The 20,572-nt window shown below is 42.7% G+C and overlaps 1 protein-coding gene across 1 annotated transcript in view; it reads left to right on the forward strand.

Moving 5' to 3' along the window:
* The first annotated feature begins 4,839 nt into the window (after window positions 1-4,839).
* Window positions 4,840-20,572, forward strand: part of LOC144158659 (uncharacterized) — a 30,547-nt gene continuing 14,814 nt past the window's right edge. Inside the window, exons 1-3 of the mRNA XM_077689693.1 lie at window positions 4,840-5,056; window positions 11,722-11,857; window positions 16,512-16,651. Of these exons, the coding sequence (XP_077545819.1) occupies window positions 4,993-5,056; window positions 11,722-11,857; window positions 16,512-16,651 (340 nt within the window). The 5' untranslated portion in view covers window positions 4,840-4,992. The remainder of the gene's footprint in view (window positions 5,057-11,721; window positions 11,858-16,511; window positions 16,652-20,572) is intronic.

The raw sequence follows: 20,572 nt of genomic DNA on the forward strand, positions 1-20,572 counted from the left end.
CCTCCACCGATGCCAGCGAGTCGCAACCCTTTGTATGGGCCTCGCTGGCGGCTTTTCCGCGGCGTCGGGGGAGGCTTTCTTTTCCTCCTGACCTTCGGGGACGGCCAGGGGGGGAGCGGAGGTCAAAACCCTTATTGGCATGTGCGCTGCTGTGGGGGAGGCGGCATTGCTTGCGCCCTGCTCGCGCATGCTTCAACGAGTTTGTTCGGAGCTGCGGCCCAGAGCGGTCGCACCAAGACTTGCTCCCGTGGCGGTTTCTGGGCGCCAGAGCCCCACGAATTTCTCGCCAACCATGCGGTGGTTCGGCACCTTTTTTGGCCTCCGGGCCCCCATCAGGGATCGCGCCGCGATACCCCCTTTTGTGCGCTGCGGCGCCTTTTAATTGTAATTCAGTTTTCGTTTTGTCTTGTACAATGCTTCGTCGTCTCCTGTAAATAAGTGTAAATAGACTTCTTCTTCTTCATCATCTTCTTCTCTCGTCTCGTCATCGGGTCCTTCACCACCCTCCACGACGACACCACTCACCTTTTTCAACGAACCAAACTTTACTCACCTCAAGTCCTCATATTCACCCGTGTGCACACCTAACTACAGGAATAACCTACGTACGTTGCAGTACTTGGAAATTTTCGTTTTGTTACAAAGTGATCCTTCCAAACTTGGTTTCCTAGGATATTCCAACTGTTTTTTAGGTATAACTTTCGCCGAAGTGGTGCCTTTAATACGTTTAGTGCTTGTGTCCAAAATCAATTCTCTGCACGATTTACGTAAGTAACGGCGTGCGAATTCCTAGCTAAGCATCAGATTCCACAATCTGGTATGACAAGCTAAAAAAACGGTAATTATGATGACACTAAGAGTTGCAACGCAAAGTTTTCATATCATAACTTATTTTCTGGTATGCATATCAATATGAGAAGTCTTAAAAATAAGATAGATGAACTGGATATGCTATTACACTCAATTACACGTAAATTAGACATCTTATTTCTTGATAAAACTTGGTTGACTGGGAGTGACCCGATACCACTGCTACGCGGGTACCAGTCAATGCACCTGAGAAGGGAAAAGAAAAGAGGCGGAGGCGTAAGTGTATACATAAAAGACACCATTAGTTTCTTGGGTATTAAATAATTTTCGGAAATTACCGATGATTTCGAATGCTTGGCTTTTCACGTACGGGAAATGGCTGTGTGTAATCTATAGACCTGCTACGGGTAACAAAAAAACATTTTACACCTTCTTGGAGCGTTTATTGACATATGCTTGTTCGCGCAATGAATCGTGCACTATAATGGGTGATTTCAACATCGATATGACCTTGGAAGAAGGAGCGTCTCTTGATTTGAAAACCTTTTTATCTTGTCATGGTTGTGTTATTCACATAATGCTACCAACTAGAATTGACACTAACAGTGCCACACTTTTGGATGACTGTATATCGAATTTTTGTAATTGTGATATATCGACAGGAGTTCTGACTGTGGATATCACTGATCACTTTCCAGTTTTTTTCTTTATCGAGACTCACCCTGTTATAGAAGATCAATCCCCTCAACCACGCTTTTTCCGTAAGATCAACAATGGCACAATCGAACATTTTCGAGAACTAGTGGAATCGTTAGATTGGGAAATCGTCTATCATGTGAGCGATGCGAATATCGCTTGTACTGTTTTCCTGCAGTCCATTGGAGAATGCTATGATGCCGCCTTTCCTCTACAACCTGCAAGTAAAAAAACCAAAAAGGTGCGAAAACCCTGCGTGGATCCAGATCTGTATAAAGGCGTAAAAAGAAAAATGCTATGTTACACAATTTTATAAAACGAAGGATCCCAAAATACGCAAGGCGTACAAAAAGTTTAGAAACAAGCTTCAGAGCGATTTAAAGAGAGCGAAAAGCAAATATTACCAACGGCTATTTTTCCACATACGAGGCCAGCCTAAGAACGTCTGGGACACTGTTAAGAATATAACAAGTACAAAAACAATAACACAACCGCAATTCACGCATTTAGATGGAGAGCCAGTACAGAGCCTTCAGCTAGCCAACTGTATGAATACTCATTTTATTGATGCTGGTGCGCACCAAAACAGACTGATAACGGCGGCCGCTGCGCGACTGGCATTCCACGATTGTCCAGCTATATCATTTCTGAACCGATGAACGATACCGAAGTATGTGACCTTATCGGAAAAATAATTATGCAGCAGCAGGAGTTGACGGGTTTTTATCTAGTGTGATTAAGCTCGTGGCACTAGAACTAAGTGACGTGTTAGCGTACATTATTATTCTATGTCTGTCCACCAGTGTTTTTCCTGGGGAACTTAAAGATGCTAGAGTGACGCCGATTCATCAAGGGGGAGCACACGACAATGTATCAAATTACACACCAATATCTGTCCTGACAGTTTTTTCCTGGTCATTTCAGCGAGTAATCTATAATAGACTATCGACTTTCTTTCTTAAACACAATTTAATTTCTAAGAATCAATATGGTTTCCAAAAATCTAAATCAACAGAGCTAGCATTACTGTACATTAAAGATAAATAATTTCAAACATTGAAAACAGGCAGTTCACAATTAGACTGTTTTTAGACCTTAAAAAAGCAATTGATTCGATAGATCATAATATCTTGCTAAATAAATTGGAGAGGTATGGAATACGTGGCGTGGCAGGTAACCTTTTAAAAAGCTACTTGACTAAAAAAAGCAGTTCTGCTAAACTCCATTGCATCAGACATATTAGAGCTAAAACAAGGTGTCCCGCAAGGCTCCAAGTTAGGCCCATTACTGCTTATAGTTTATGTAAATGACATCATAAATATAGAAGGTCCACAAGAAGTTGTAATGTATGCGGGTGAAACTAACGTTTTCTTCACATCTGATAATATAATTAAACTTCACTGAATGGTAAATGTTTACTTGGAACAATTATCAAATTGGTTATTAGATAATAAATTGCAACTTAACGCTGCAAAGATAACTTACATGATATTTAGGCCGTACAATAAAAATGTCGAGAGCGAAATCCCCATTATATTCAACGGAACCAAGTTAAACTGAGCGAAGAACCTAAGTTCTTAGGTTACGGTTTCAAGATCAACTTTCGTGGAATACGCATATTGCTCGCCTGTCCTCTGAACTCTCTAAAAGTATAGGTCTCATATATAGAATCGGCTATTTGATACCACTATGTTTGAAACAAATCTTATACAATGCTCTCATTTATTCGAAACTATGCTAAGGGATGTTGGTGTGGGGGACCACAACTAAAACTAATTATATCAGGCTCATTGTATCGCAAAAAATTATTTTCAACATATATTTAAATTACCGTGGCTGTTACGCAGATTTGAAAACAAGTCCTTTATTTACTAAATATTCAATGGTTCGAGCTGACCAAATCTATTACATGAAGGTTCTACACACGATTTATAAGCAAAACTCCCAAAATCAAGTTAACAATAAATCTTCTGGCTACCATCTCAGGCATACAATACGGCACACTCCAAAAGTAAGAACGAACTATTGTGAGCAATCTTTCCTGTACTAGTCAACTGAAGTATTAAATAAATTAGGAGAAAAATTAAACTTCGACGCCAGTGAACTTACGTTTAAGAAACAGGTCAAAGAAGTGTTACTTAAGCAAAATGCTCGTAATACTGATATATAATTAAGGGTTCGAAGTATATGTCTACATGTTCCGCTAAAGGTAGAAATTAAAAACAAAACAAACAAAAATATATTAATATGTAATTGGGACATGATAGTGTAACTGATGAAAGTTCATGCATAAGAATTACTGCGTTTATGTGTACATTGTGATTCCTTTGTGAATTTGAGATCTATGCTTCGTATAATACATAAGATGTGTAGTAATGACTTTGCTTTGTGCTATTTCTCGATTACGATTGGGCTATCATGCTTAAATTTGTGAACAGCGGTATTGTTATGTATGCTGTAAATCGGGTGGCTGAGGCCTCTGTCAGGCCACGTTCGCCTTTAGTCTCAGCCTCCCCTTGGTTTTGCCAAGAAATAAAAAAATTGCAATATTGCAAATATTCCGATGTACTTTTTCCAGCATACCCCATCAATTTTATTGAAGTTACCCACAAAAGTTGAAATGCCCGTTCATTTCTGCTTTTCGTGCTGCAATCGCTATACTACATTCCGTATATCGCATATTTGTGCTACGTGGCATTCTCTGGCTCACCCGCAAGATACGCGAACAAGAATGCGAAAGATTCAAGTTCGAACAATGTTCAGCAGTGGTACGTTACTCAGGGGTATCTGTCTCTGGCGAAAAGTAGCATTATAATGCTCGCCCTTATCTCCCCGCTTGCTTAAGTAGTGAGCGGTGCATTGACCTTAGCACTAACAAAAAAGCCGAGAATATATTGCAACAGCAGAGAAAGACACTACTTTACCTGACGGCAGAGGCCCCAGGCATCTTTTTAGCAACCAGGCTGACAACTTTTCTCGTCGCCCACCCTTGTTGCCACAAGTATTGTAAAGGCCGGGAAATGTGTTTACCAAAACTATTTTCAATCTATCAGCGTTTCTATTGTTCCCGCTATGAATCGCTTTTGAGAAGTTTTGCATTTATTTGTTTTTAGGGGATCTTGAATTGGATACGGCATTCACCTGTGTAGTATTTTTGTTCTTTGCTTATTCATCCGAGATACATGTGTCCTGAGTGCAGCCGAGTTGAAGGGCCTGCAAGGGAGTGACTCTTTATCGTGCGCTTTTGTGAGGTGACGATGTCTACTCACACTGGCTGATAAGAGTACTTGTAAGAAAGGGTCATTACTTTTCAGTACCATTGGGGAGGGGATTTTATAAAGGTCCATATATATGTGAAATTTTCAGCAGGACGACCACTGAACTGTGTACAAGGCTACAAACCCACACTTCCCCTTCTGGACCCCGGCATTAAGAAAAACAGGTTAACATTTTTAGAAATAGTGACTGAAAACGATACCATTCGAAATGATCAGTTGGAAGCCAGCCGTTCTCGCAGTTTTCTTGGTGCTGAATGCCAATGCTCAAGCAGGTAAGCTGGGAACTTTTATTTTATTCCGATAGTATAGCCGATGGCACAAACACTACGAGCTTGATTTTGGAGGCAGTCACATTTACCGTGCCGGGTGTTGCTGACGGAGAACCTAGGGCGTTTTTTTACTGCGCTGGCGTTACTGTGGCAACCTTTACATTAGAACAAGGCATTCCAAAAACGATGAAAAATGGCCGTCAATCTTCGACGCGTAAATGTTTATAATTGAGACCGTCAACCCTTTTGTTCGGAGTAGCGTCACGGACCCATGGCACATGTTCCAAAAAATGTAACTTCGTACAGACGATTTGTTGCGGGAATAAAAACAGGGCAACATTTAATGCGGTCATGCAAGGCAACAAGGCAAATGACGTGTCTGAAAAACGTTTAAACGTTTATGCTTCGTTGAAGTGGAAAGAATGTTCCGTTTAGCGTTAAAAATATGGTCTCGTCCAATTTTTGTTTTCGTCCTCGTCACAAAGTAATAAAACTGATTTAGTGCGACTATTTTAATGTGTTATATAGACATCACCGAAACATTTCAAATTTTTGTTTATTCACCAATATTGTAACCAATTCCAAAAACATAGAGTACTCCCTGAATTGTTCCGGGACTAAAACCACACCACGCCGGATACAAACATTATGCACTTTTCAAACTTAAGCATAGGTTTTATTCACATAATGTTTTCGTATCCTGGAAAAGAAATAGAACGGTTATTCTAAAAAAAAAGAGCAAGGATAACATTTTTAAGCGCTGTCTTTCTTTTCGAGACACGTGTGAGAGGTTTCGATGAAATATAGTTTTATCAAACGTTCAAATTAAGCAATGCATGGCGCAAGCTTTTGGGTGGTGCATGTCTCTTTGTTTTTGAACACCCCAAAATATTCTTCAACCATTACTGACGGGATACGATCCAACGTACACTTATAAAGATTTAAAAATGTGGGATTTCGGGAAGGTATTTTCTGCCAGCGGTGGCGAAAAACAAGCGGCGTTTTCTGAACCTTGTACCAGGTAGCTCCGGAGACGCTTTCACCGTTTTTTCCGGTTCGGGTTGCTTGTGCGATTCTAATATTCCGCTAAACAACACAGGTATAAGATGGAAAATATCACAGGCTTGGTTACATGTCAGGCTCTAGATATAGATGTGTGATATTTTTCTCAAATAAATGAATAGAGGAATATTTTTTAGCAAACTCACATGATACCGCATGCCGGTTACGATTGTATAAGAGTTGGTTTGTTTTAATCTTTAATAACCTTAGAAAGGACCTATAAACGGGGATGGGAGTTTAGCCGTGTGCAAACGCTTAGGACGTGCCAATGGGGTTCAGGTAAACAACTTCCAGTGGGTAATCCTGAAGAAGAAATAGTAAATCTCTGGAAAAGAGGTTTTTTTCTAAATAAAGTGCTGCCTTTGGAATGGGGCCCCAATTAAGTGTAGGAGGCCCACGCAGTTATCATCTTTAAGACGGATGTCACTGGCGCTATGCGGCTCGTAATATCAACAGGTGCCCTAAATATTGAAAATAAAAAGGCTTAAATACTCAGGTAGGGGAAATCGCACAGGTGAAACTAAAAATTTGAACCAATTTTCAAAACATGATTGCCTCGTTAACAGGTTTATTTGAAAATAAGCTCGCATTCACCCACATACCTGGTTGTGATTGAAACTAGTACATTAAAAAGCTAACCCAGTATGTTCAAATTGTACAGTTATCGTGCATTTTTAAACAACGGTTTGTTTTAGATTAAAGGCTTTTGAGCCAAATTAGTGAAGAAAACGGTTAAAGCACAAGGCTTCATGTTTTCGTGTATCCTCAGTAGAGATAAAAATCCTTCCAGCGATGCCTAAAAATTCAAACAAGTTTTCGGCTGGTACTTAGGTGGTTTGCCCAATACTTTTAATTCCAATCACAAGGAGGAAAACAAATAATACACATTTTCTGGCCCCGCAAGGGCACGCCGCCTAAACTTGTAGACACACGTTAGAGCCATTTAAGTGCACCACGAAGTGGTAATAATAGGCATGCCAAAATAGCCGCAGTGTTGCAAGAAAGTTATAACACTTCAACGTTTCTACATTGTTGGTTGCATCACAAACATGCTGCAAAAGGAAATTTTTCTCTCTGAAAATGAAGATGAAAATTTGGCCTTTACACTTTGTTTTTACAGCTGCGATGAGAGTTTACACATGTTTCAAAGTTTTGCAACGTAGTCAGGAACGTGCAAACAAAAAATTACAATTTTTTATACCGAAGCACCGGTTGTGTTATCTCTGCCGAACTACCACATATTGTTATGGAATCCATGATGTTCACTGTAACAACAGGGTCAATTTTGAAGGAACATGCCCGCATTACAAAGATAATGCGGTAGTCTTTTAGCATGGGTATTCACCTGCCTAGTGAGGGCGTGAAATATGCAGCATTTGGTTTGCATTTTCGCTAAGCCCCTTGACCTTTACTCACAGGCCTTCCTTCTAACGAAGTCTGTACAAGAAATCCAGCTTTCTCAGCTCACTTGTAGCTTGTACCAAGTTTAAAATCTGAGATTGAAAAGGACTGCTTCTCTTTAGGTAAACACTATTGCTATATGAGGGTGAACATTGTTTGGGGTACTCCTGTTTTTTGGTTTTAGTGTGATACACAATTCGGGTTTTCACACATTCACAACCCCAGGCTCAATCTCAAATTCCCCTCATATGCGTCTTGAACCTCCAATTCGTAATCCAGCAATGTATGTGCAGTGGCCGTGGCACTGTGTCAATTCAGTAGGATCAGTTAAAAAACGGCCTAGTAGCAACTAATAATATACACCATATTGCAGCGGAAATTGCGGCGTCTAAATCGCGTTACGAGTTTATAGCTTGCATGTTGCAAGCGGGAGCAAGCATTTAAACACGAGAAAAGCAGTTGCAGCAGGTGGAACGAGATCGCGCGCGGAGTTGGTGGTTCTAAGATTGGTTCTGTAAGCAATGTCGTTCGAGCCAAGGCAAATGTAAAGCTTCCTGGCCAATACAGTGATCACTTTACTAACCGTGGCAGCCTGCTGACCCCGACACAATTACTCATTGCATCTTACACAAAAAATATCATGATGGTAAATACTTTTACAGCCCACTTGGCACATTCTATATGTGCTTTACCAAGCTTTCCGCAGTTCTTCCTGAAGCAGTTCTAATGTTTTTGCGGCTGTGTTTACTACGTTACATTTTTGGAAAGGGCGTTGTGGTTATATGCCTAAGGTTTTGCGCAAATGTACCTCACTTTTGTGAATTTCTCGTCGTACTATGTAGTTTTAAAATTGCTTCAATTGTTATGCGATTCTTCCTTTGGTCATTAACCAGTCGAAACACGCCCCGCAAGCAAGTGAATACGGGCGCTTGTAGAACAAAATAGTAGGAACTGTTTCACTTATCAGTCGCCTTCACGTGAAAGATGGGGCGTTTCTCTTGCAACAGCACAGCAACCTGAGGATAACACGACACCCGGATGGGGCCCTGTATTGTTGTCGAGTCGGGTTATCGGTGGCTGCTACCTTTGCAGTGTAGAAAGGGGCGTGCAACATTGATGCAGGAGAGGTTCACAATGATTGGCGACTCGATTTAACAATGGCAGAAGCTGCAGCCTGGAGCTAAGTGAATATTGCGAAAGCTGTAGCTTAAGTGGCAACCCCTATTTCGTAAACATCATCGACACGAGGTACTGTGTTATGCCTATAAGTTCTGAATACCAAATTCAGGAACCTGTCTGCGTAATTACTTTTCTAATTTCTTTAGTTACTTTGAAAGATTTTTTCAAGAAAATTGTAAATTCTATTGTTGAAGGTAAAATAAATAAACCAATCTCTAGCTCTAGGAGTTATAAAGAGGACAAGGATTTGTTAAATATTTCTCATAGAGTCACATCCTTTGTGTCAATCCTGCGGTGTCTTTAATATAATTGCCAATAAAAACCCTTGTTTTGTATAACAAAATCAAGTGCCTCGAAGTGATGAATCCATAGCGTTCTCGTTTACTGCCTTTATTTGTACTGGTTATAATTTGTACGAAGTGCACAAGGCTCTTAAAATTTGAAATGAGATTAGCTTGGTTAAACTCACCTTTCCTCGAGATAAACGCTCGCCCTGTATAATATAGAAATCCAATGATATTATTATTTAACTACATGTTAGCGTCTTCAATTACAGTGTAGAAACACAAGCCTAAAAACGTGCCACGTTGATTTTGAAAGTTGCTCTGCAGCCATTTATGCTATGCTTGCCCTATTGGTCATCACAAAAAATAAAGAAGGTAAATTCGTGTTTTCTGGTTCTCCGCAAGTATACACATGTTTATGATGGCAAGTGTTAAGACATAGCTTCACATCAAATCGGCTTATTATTATTCGCCTCTCTTTAGAGCTCCAAAACTTGGGCACCAAAAGGTATTACTTACTAACATGTTGCAAATATTCTGTATTGACCGACCAACTTTTCGAAAAATTGTAGAAGGGCAAATCACATTTTATTTTCTAAGCTTTGTTGTGAATTTGTATGTCCCAATTGGCGTTTTCGCGCTTTACCCGAAAGAATACACCATGGTGGCTGTTGCCAAAGCCTTCAGCACACTTTGCTTCGCCATTGACAGACCCGGTGTAAATACCAATAATCAACGAGGTGCTAATCGATCGTGTCACCTTAGTAATAACCAGCCCTTTTACAACCCGTCTGTAATCAGCCCTTTCACAATAGAGTAGCCATAATGTGTTAATATATGCCGTAACCACCTCAAGTCAGATTTCGTGGTCTTACTCTATAGAATATGTGCATTTTATAGTGGAACACATTCGTTTGGATAGTTTTAGTTTGTTTAGATAGTTTTTTTTTCGTTTAGATAGTTTTTTCGTCAGGGGACGCCTGATTAGCCGTTTCGCTATTGGACGTCAGATGGACAACGTCTGTACCATGCAGTCCTCCTGGCCCTTTATGTTCACCGTATTGGAACGTTACAAGAAATTTAGAACCACCTTGTAAAATGTAGGGAGTGTTTACACTTCTGTAATGAAACGTTGCTTTCCGTTATGCAATACCAAATACGTTGGTTCTTCTTCTGTCCATGGACAGAAAAAACATAACTTGTAACGCCTATGGGCAGCATTTTTAAAACTTTTACATACAATTCGTGCAAACTTCTACAATACTCAGTTGACAACCAAGCGTGGAAGGTGAAAACTCTGTGTAAGCAAAACAATTCTTTTTTTTTACAGTTTTGTACACGCCTCCAGAAAGAAGGCACTAAATAGGCATCAAAATGTCTTGCGCCGAAGTTTTTTCAGATTGATCCGAATCCTGCTTTCGCAAAACCAGGATAGACCTTGCCCTTTCGGCTCGCAACCGGCCAACTACTGTTTCCGTTGTCTTCCTACTGCACAGATTTAGTTGTTGTATTTTGAGCGAGTAATGTATTTTCACGTTTGCTTAGTGGTCTCGCCTTCAAGGAGATAGGCATTTCTTTCGAATTTAGGAAATACCGAAAGGAGCTATAGATGTGCTTAGAAAATGTTTACAAATTTAAAGGCAGTAAATTATAAGGCTAAAGGTTATGCCCACCTCAACTTCGACTGGCTTATCCCAGGTGCTACAGTTTACTGCTTTATCGTGTAACGAGCCTTAAAACGTTTCCCGTTCTCGCCGTTTCCCGTTCCGTTCCCGTTCCCCGTCATGTGTTGTTTTTGATGTTCAAGACGTTATTTTTTCTTTTCGGCGTTCACAGTATTGTGCTTTCCTCCATGCCGACGGTATGTACCCCTGTTGACAGATATCAGTATGTTGAAAAGCAGGTTGACGTCTCCTTTTATTGTATCACCTCCTCCTTCACGACGAGTTCTAAAAGAATAAAACACGACAAGAATATTCCGCCTCCACCTGCAAATGCTTGCTCACCTAGATGTTCGGCTTCTTATATTTATGCCTTTTTCCGCGAGTTCGCGACTTTTGTGACTTTGTACTCTCTTGGTCCAATCATGTGGTTCTAGAGGACACCCAAAGATTCATTTTATTTTACATGTGCGTTTGCCACGTTTTTAACATTCTTCTTCGTCCATTATGTACCTGACTTCCCGTTGAGAACGTATCCTATCACCCTTGCTACTGAACCTAAATATCTCACTTGTTTTGGTTGACCAAAATTCCAGGTTTAGCCCTGGCTGTTTCTTCTAATGCTCTGAAGGACTTCAGATTTGCTAACACTCATCAGTTATCTCGGTTTCCGAGAATATTTTTGTGGGCAGTAAATAATCTCACCTTAAATGTGTCTGCATCAGCACTAGGAATACCATGCTGCCAGGCCGCATTTTTAGGTAGCTTATAGAAAACCCAATGCCGTGAGCATAGTTCTCACGGATTTTTACAAACCGGCAACCTAAAATGAGGTTGCAGAGAAGCCGAGAGTGTCAAAGCGGTGTTTTGTTAGTTCTTCCCAGCTATTTTATGCTGCATGTCTAGCGCACTTAAGAAAATATTGACATGAATTGCCTGCAAGCATCAGCGTGACTAAAGTAAATAATCACTACCCTAATCCAGCCAATGCAAAAATTGGATTCTTGAAGACTTCTAGCGTTTTGCTCACATATTACATTATTGCACACCGCTCAGTTCCTCTTCATTTCTTCCATTTCAGCAATCTATCAGGACCAGAAATGTGACGTAAGCGACGCGACATACTGCTATTGGCAACTGGCCTGGAAGTATGGTGGAAATCATCTCATCCGCCATGAGGACGTAAAAACAAGTTTCCTGGAGGACATATGTGTGACGTAAGTGCATACACGTTCGCACATTTTATTGAGAACAAAGCTCGCTGCAAACCTGTGGGAACAGTGCATCCAGCCCTTCCTGCTCATAAAATAGATGAAATATATCTACAAAATTTAGGCTCAATCACGTGTAAATCCTAAGATCGGTGCCGATGTTATATCGCCCAGAAGAATTTGTACTAAGCGTGGTTATACCATGGTTATCTTCACTACTTCGATCCGTAGGAAAAATGGTATTCATGCAACTATTTGCAGAACCTAACAGGAAGGTTACTTTGAAAAAGAGGGAAGATGTCGAGATTGGAATTCAGTGGTTCCCAAAGGGCACATCAAGTATACATGGAAATAGCTCTGCTCCCCACACCAGCATAAACCTTAGGAGAGATGTTCTTAGAAAACTCAATGTAGTAAATCTCCGCTTAATATTACGCACGAACGACCATTTGAAATGTTTGGGGATGTCCTTGTATATCCCTTCGAGCTTTATTATGAGCGAAGAAAGCTGTTTTATTTATCAAGAGAATGTTACTTTGAAAGTTCGAATAACCTGTAGAACATAAGAGAACCCTTTGCTAATCTTTGTTTATTACTTTCTTGTTTTGCGGTCTCCGGTAAAAAAAGTATAGCATGTGACTTATATCCACCGCGTTTTTTTGTGTAAACCACGAGGCTTTTGGACCCGCTAATATACGTTAACTAAGTTGTGTAACAACACGTTCCGCTTGAAACGGCAGCGATATAGCAAACAAAATAACACGCAGCCCAAAGTTAGAATTACTAGGGATATTTTCCTAATATATGCTTTTTTCCCTAATATATGCCCTCTAGAAAGTTTCGCGCCGTCGTGCCATCACTTTAGAGCCTCTCTGTGCACGGTTCTTCCCCTTAAGCGCAGGCTAAGCACTCGTATTAGGCTAGGGGTGCACCCCGTTCCTTCCACCATCTGTTCGCCTGCGGCGCTCGCCTTTGAGGGGTGGATAGTGGGCGTAGCGATGAAGAAAAGATAAACGTAACGTGTATCGAACCAATGTCCGTGTATCCTTACTGTGAGGTCATACATCGCCTGTAGAAGTTATCGCGCAGCGTTTTGGCCGAGCTACGGGTAAAACGCGTTATCCGCAGCGAGAGAGAGTATAGCGTTTCATCGAAGAGCACCGGCGTGAGCAGAAGAGGAAAAGGGCGCTTCCGCCGACTATGCTGCCGTTGAAATGAACCATGGCGCGATGTCAATGTGGCCACCAATTACCGCGAGGCTAAAATGCAAACGGATCCGCTGGTCATCCACCTTCGCAGAAAAACTGAATTTTGATTTCTTATCGCCCCGTACGGAAACGTTTGCGGTAATGCACGCAGGCTAATATTACATGAGGAGATGTCAAAAAAAATTCTGATACTGACTACACTTCTACATCAAAATTTGCGTGCAGGGCGAAGTGCAAACTTCTCGGGGACGTTGCTAACTGCTGCGTCTTACGAAGTGTTGTGGCATCAGCAAGCGCACGAAGGCGCTTGAAATATTTTGGCGTTATCTCGTAACGCGTCCACAAAGGGAACCTCCTCTCGCGCATTTGCTACGAAGCAGTATACCGCTAATAAGACAACCAAATTTGTGTGTCCGCGTCAGCAGAAAACTCCCGAGCTACTACTGGCTACACAAGCAAAATCCCAGGCTAATACTGGCTGCTAGGTACACCCAGGGCACACAACACAAGGAAACTACTGGCACTGACAGAGATCAAACCACAGCCCGTATAGCCAATCGGAGCGAGACCCCGCTGTCTTTCCGAATAAGCTACGCCCATACGCGGGACGGGGAGGCTGACGGGGGTTCAGGTTCAGCGCCTCGGGAGAGGGCGGGCGCTTTTTGGAGGCGACACATAAAGCAAGAGTAAGGGGGAGGCAGTGAGAGAGATGACATCGTAGCCGCAGAGCAGCCCTCCTCTTTACCCTTCGAAAGACACACCTCTTCGTTTTCTTTCTTCCGACGCTGCTACGTTCAGGAATCCGTCCCGACGAAGACCAGTTAACGGCTGGCAAAGTCTCTGATTTCCCTCTTTGTAGAGCCACGTGTGGATTAAAGCGACACCGCATGGGTAATGGTTGTGGGTGTCGTTTACAGCTTCGCAGTCCAACCACCTTCACAGCGTGGACTGGAGAACTTTTTTTGCCATTCTCTCATCCTCTGCAATTCTTGCTCCCTCTATCTTGAGTGGCGTCTTCTTTCTCTCGGTTATCCCGTAGTGCGTCGCCACCTGAGCCCATGTCTCCAGCCGCCTCGGCATACCCCCAAACCCTCAAACATTTCCCATACTTTCCTCCTCCGCTCTTTCCCCCTTCAATCTCTTCGGTCTTTGGTGTCCCTTTCGTTCATACGGTTAGAATGATGAGCGACGGCGTGGTGAGACCGCAGGAGCGGGAGCTTACATTCTGCACACTCAAAACACTTGGGGCTTGGATGCTGCTCGAACACCAACAAGAGGTATCTAGTGAGGTCATTACTGAGTACTTCTTACAGGGAAGTAGCATTTGCAAAATCGCCTTATCAGTAGGGTGAAGCCTCTTTACCCTGCACTGCGCTTTACCACTTCTAGCCACCGCAGGCGCCTATTTTACAAGTCACACCCCCCACCACCACGGATGCCTCTTTCCTGGTTGCGACATTTTATGATAACCAGGTTAGCGCTGTTATCAGGAGTTACACTCTTAACTCGCTAGGCGAGGGACCCGTGCTGTTTGCTGGGAGGAAGCAAGAATTCAAGGAGTGTCGATGCACAGACAAGCCCGAGTGGGCGCGAAAACAACAGAAAGCCATTGCAACAGAACGTGCAACCACCGACCTCGCAGGCTCAAATTCCACCTCGTCGACTCCCTACAAATCCCTCCCCGGACGACGAGCAACTTGCCCGATTCCTCTTGGAACGCCGACTGAGCCAACAACGATAATATACGAATTCCGTATAGAAAACCCGAGCGTAGCTACCGTAATTACCCGATTCTAACGGGCCCCCGATTCTAACGCGCACCCGATTTTCCTGGCGGAAAAAAAAAACGAAAAACTTGCACCTCCGATTGTAACGCACACGGGACTTTGTGAGCAAGAAAAACGAATGCGAGAGAAACCGGCGATTTATTTCTAGAAGTAATCTCACTCATCTCACTCCTCGTCGCTCTCCCGCTGACCACAACATCTCGTCCTTGGTGCCGTCAAGGGCGTTCGCGATGCCACACTTCTGAACGAACGTTCAACCATGGTCGATGGGATCGTGGCCCCCGCCTCGCACGCCCATCCCGCGAGCTTCTCCAGAGGCGCACGCTTCAGCCGACCGCTCGTTTTGAACTCGTGAGAGCCGCTGCTGCCATTCCTGTTATCAAGCGCGCAAGTGAAACGATTTGACGATTTGTGTGAATGCCGATAGAAAACCCTAGGCGCCTATGCTTCCTGCGTCCGAAAAATCGTTGCTACAAGCTTTGGCGCAATCTTGAGATGGCGATGGCAATGGGTTTGACCAAATTTCCGCTGTTTCGGCAGTTTCGGTTTCGTGTCCGATTCTAACGCGCATGCGATTTTTCGACCTATTTTTTCGAAAACAAAAGTGCGCGTTAGAATCGGGTAAGTACGGTACAGCTTTTTTGGTGTTTTTTATGGGCCCTTAGAGTTACGTTTGAAGGGCTTTCCAGGTTGAAGGGCTTTCGGAGTGACGCTTTGGCGGATGTCTTTCCCGCTTAGGCTCGCACACATCGCCGTCTCCTACTTCATGGGCGCATTGGGGGAAGAAGTGTGTACGCACAGGCAGGCTTCAGTCGCTCATTTTTTACATACCGGTTCTGTGGAGGAAGATTTCATCGTTAACACGTCTCCCTTCCCGATGACACCTGAGGGCTGTCCTCCGCGGTCGAACGCTTTGGGTTTTTTTTTTTTTTTTTTGTTACAGAGGCACGAAGATCCTTATGATGCTGGAGAGAACGGGCAGATCAGTTCGTATCCTCAGAAAAAACTGTAGTCCTTCCAAATTTCATTCAGCTAATTATCTAGGAACTATTCTCAATTTAAAATCACAGATAAGCGTCTTTTGTTTGGTGCACTATTTGCGCTGCGCCCAGCTTCGCTGGCAGTCTCAACTCGCACAGTGGAAGCGCACTGAGTTTTTTCTCTCGGTCGTCATTGTTAGCAAACGGAGATCAGCACTGCCTGGCAAGGGACGATTTGGATACTTCTGGCAAATGCGCGACCCGTATACTGCGTTTGATTTCAATTGTATGAAAGCAATAACTAAACTCAAACTTTCACAGTAAGAAGTTAATGCGCTAGATCCCCTGGCAGGAAAGCGCTATAAGATGCATCTTTCCCATAGGGCACCCAAACGCTTCCATCATAGGTGGATTTATAAAAACCAGTTTCGCAAAGTGAAAATTTAAGGAATTTTTAGCGTAGAAAAACAAAACAAAAATATACTGAATTCAATAACGAAAGGTCACATTCCTAAACGAACGAAGCTTGCGAAGCTGAAAACAAGTGGTACATGATTTCTTTGTTGTGAAAACGTTTCGAAGCGTTATTTATACAGAGCATACAAACTGCTCCTAGTTGCAAGGCTCATTGCGTGACTAATTCTTGAACTTTATGCCTTGACGTTTGTGCGGAATTTCGTTACAGCGAAGACGAGCTACCGAAAGTTCCCATATGCAAGCAGTACTACGAGGGCTGCGTTGGATCAGAAAAGCAAAATTTCACCCCTCAAGAGATTGGCTACTCCATGCTACAAAAAGCCGTCACAGACAAGGATACATGCGCAGGTTAGTTCATAGCTCGCATGTTAATTCTCTACAAGCTAAAAGACATGCATGCGATGCGTGAATCATTGGGGTTTATTTAACTCTCTGCTTCAATAGCCGACAAACTAGGGATACATTGACTTTATTTTTAGACCCGCCGCGGTGGCTCAGTGGCTAAGGCGTTGCGCTGCTGAGCACGAGGTCGCGGGTTCAATTCCCGGCCGCGGCGGCCGCTTTTCTGATGGAGGCGAAAAGCAAAAACGCCCGTGTGTACGAGATTTCGGCGCACGATAAAGATCCCCAGGTGGTGAAAATTAATCCGGAGGCCTTCAATACGGCGCGCCTCATCGCCTGCGTTGCGTCGGCGCGTTAAACCCTACAATCAATCAGACTTTATTTTTAGATACATGTATCATCTTTCTTTGTTGGATACCTGACATAATCTACCTTTTTTTAATTTGTTTTATCATTTAAAATCACTATACTGCAAAAACCACTCTCGGCCCCTTCGTAGGCGCAGAAACAAAAAGTTCTCCCCAATCACGCACACACAGAAGCACAAATTTTTTTCAAGTTGAAATTGATATGAAAGGTTTGCTCATAAAAGACGTACAATACAATCATTTTTACTGCACGCTTAGCCAGAGGCTAGTGTCGGGAACATCGTAAAATGTGCATACAATGTAATTGCGTCGAGTGCAGATGAACATTACTCGCGTCAATAATAATATTCCCAGAATGGTACAACTAATTATTATTCTACTCACTCGTATTTATTTCACACCTATTGTTACGCGTGCTCGAATGTGCACTTTGGGGGCACGGGCACACAGTAAAATTAATACAGCTTGAAGGGTAGTTTTCGTTGTCTATAACTAAGAACCTTATACTCAAGAGAAAATACAAGCAAATACCCTTTCACAGGTTGCCTAGTATATTTCTCTTACGCTGCAGCCTTAACAAAGTAGCAAACCCTTTTTTAGGTGCGTAACCTTCTTCGAAATGTCTTGTATTTTGTTTTTCTTGAGCTGCAAGGGTTTTATTTACAATGCAAAAAGCCTTAATGGTGTAAATAATTTTATAGTGTTCTAGAGGCGTGCGTGCGCGCGCGCTTGACAACTTTTGCATGAAGTCACTTAAAGTCACTTAAAGGATTACGCCCATTTTCCACAACGACGAAAAGCCGTAAATACACTTATTACTGCCAGAAACAGCGCTAGACCGAAATATAAAGCAGAGTTCCAGCGCATATATTAAAATTTGAAAGGTGCATCGCCTTTTTCCTATAAGCAAGACCTCCAGAAACGCCGATATTATAATAATTTGAGGCATCATAGCTCTCACTGCAGTGCAAGTATAGTAGTGCCTAATTCTCAAGTTGGCGGAAACACTTCAACTCTTCCGGACTGCCTATTGGAAAGCACTCGGTCTGTTTGGGCCACCGGTCCAGAGCAGCCGTGAACCAACCCAAGCGCTCAGGCTGGCAGCCCGCCACTTACAAATCACATAGTCCAATCTACGCAAATTCGCCACATTGAATTTTGTTTTATCATAATCATCACCCTGTCTACGCTCTCTGCAGGCCAAAGGCCTCTCCCATAGATATCCAATTATGCCGGTCCTGTACTAACCGCTACCAATTTATCCCCGCAAACTTCTTGATCTCATCTGCCCATCTAAGTTTCTGCTGCCCCCTGCAACACTTGCCTTCTCTAGGGATCCACTTTGTTAACCTTAATGACCAACGGTTATCTTGCCGTTCTATTACATGCCCCGCCCACATTGATTTGTTCTTCTCAATTTCTACTAATATGCCCTTCATACGCATTCGTTCCATTAGACACTCCGCTCCCTTCTTGCACCTTAACGTTACACCTATAATCTTCCGTTCGTCGCTCGCTGAGTCGTCCTCAATTAAGTTGAACCCCTTTAGTGAGCCTCCAAGTTTCTGTCCCGTAGGCGAGTACCCGTACGATGCAGCAGTTATACACTTTCCTCTTCGTGGACAATGGTAGGCTGCCATTCATAACCCGAGAATGCCTCTGCCGAATGCACTCCACTCCATTCTTATACTTCTAATATTCTCGTCCTCAAGGTTGGAAACCGAGGCCACTACTTAGTCCAAGTAGATATATTCGCTTACCGCTTCCATTTCCCCTCCACTTATTCCATGCCGGTGTCCTCTCCTGAAGCTATGGAGAATTACTTTAGATTTCAGAATATCATTTTTAAGGAGGCCCAGTGTTCTACTCTGCTCGCCCAGTGCGGTAAGCATGGCAAGGCAAGGCAAAGTCATCCACAAGACAGATCAAAAAGGTGTTCTTGGTTAACCCTTACGTGCGCCTGGTCCCAAACCAATGTTTTGAATACCTGTTGTAAACACTTCGTCAATAACATTGGAGATTTGCTGTCTTCTTGTCTAATGCTCTTACTTGTAGGTTTTATTATTGCTCTCCTTATGAAGAAATATGATAGCTGTAGCCCCTTCCTAGATAGCCTCTAGTATTCTTACGTAACGCTCGCCTGCAACCCGATTCAGCAATACGTGCATGACGGCTGAGGTTTCGACCAAGTAAACTTTTTTCTCATAATCTAAAACAATATATATAGGGGTTGAGTATACTCCGCGAATTTGTGCATCTATCTATTGATCTTGTGAATATAGTTTATTGTTGAATAGCCCTTAGGAAACCATGCTTGTTCGAAGGTGGCAGAAATTCTGTTACCGATTACCTTGACATGTACCCTGTACACGACTGACAGTAGAAGGATCGGACTGTAATTTTTGAAATCTTTTATGTCACATTTTTTTTATAATTAGGACGATGTTCGCATTCTTCCAAGATTCCATTGCACTCGCGGTCTTTAGGCATTGCGTATGCACGTTTGCCATTTTTTCTGGTACAATTCGCCGGCCATCTTTCAAGATGTCTGCTGTTACAATATCCTCACCAGGTGCTTTGCCCACTTGCATTTCCTTCAAAGCCATTCTAATTCTTCTGTGGCTACTACAGGAACGTTTACTCCTGTGAACTATATCCTTGTTCTTTATTATCCTGAATGTCACGGCTACGGCACAGATCTCTATAGAACTCCAGGACTACTATTCATATTTTATCTCTATTTGTGATGACATTGTCTTGCTTGCCTTTCAGTGCATACATTTGAATTTTCCTATGCCTTGAATCTTCTCCAATGCTTTCATACTGCCTCCGTTGTTTACAGCATGCTCAATCCTCTTCATATTTTACTTCCGTAGGTCAGCTGTTTTACGAATATTGATAAACCTGGCAAGCTCCGCTAGTTTTATTCTGTCAGCTGGGGTGTAGACAGTCATAATTGGCCGTTTCCTAATTAAATCTTTCGCCTTCTCGGAAAGTTTACCAACATCTTTTCTAGTGGTCTTGCTTCCGATTTGTATTGCCCACTCCGTGATAAATCTTGTATATTGTCGCTCGCACCCTGTGTCGCAAACTCTGCTTCCTCTGTTAGTTCTAAATATCGGTTCTCCATACCGAGCCTGAATTATTCAGCTTCCCGTCTTATGGTTAGCTAATTGATCGGGATGTTTCGTACTAGCTTGTTATGGTCCATCCTCAAACCTAGCCTAATTCTAGACCTTACCATTATGTGCTCACTACACCTCATCCTTCCGAGCAATTCCACATCCGGCACGACGCCAGGGTTTATGCATAGTATGAAGTCTATTTCATTTTTATGCGCCCCATTCGGGCTTCTCCAGTTTTTCTTCCGCCTCTCCCACCTGCGAAGATAAGGAGGATAGGCAGAAGATTTGGTTCAGCGATGCGGACCATAGTTCCAAACTGCCTTTTTTTCAGTCTGGCACTTGACTATGTTAGAATTAGTCTCTCATAACTACTGTATACTGTGACTTTACCTTCTCCATTGATGCTTCCACATCTTCATAGAAGCGTTCAACTA

Source organism: Haemaphysalis longicornis, unplaced genomic scaffold, assembly GCF_048455015.1.
Source record: "Haemaphysalis longicornis isolate Haplotype H1 unplaced genomic scaffold, Haemaphysalis longicornis Haplotype H1 scaffold_10, whole genome shotgun sequence".
NCBI classification, from domain to species: domain Eukaryota; kingdom Metazoa; phylum Arthropoda; class Arachnida; order Ixodida; family Ixodidae; genus Haemaphysalis; species Haemaphysalis longicornis.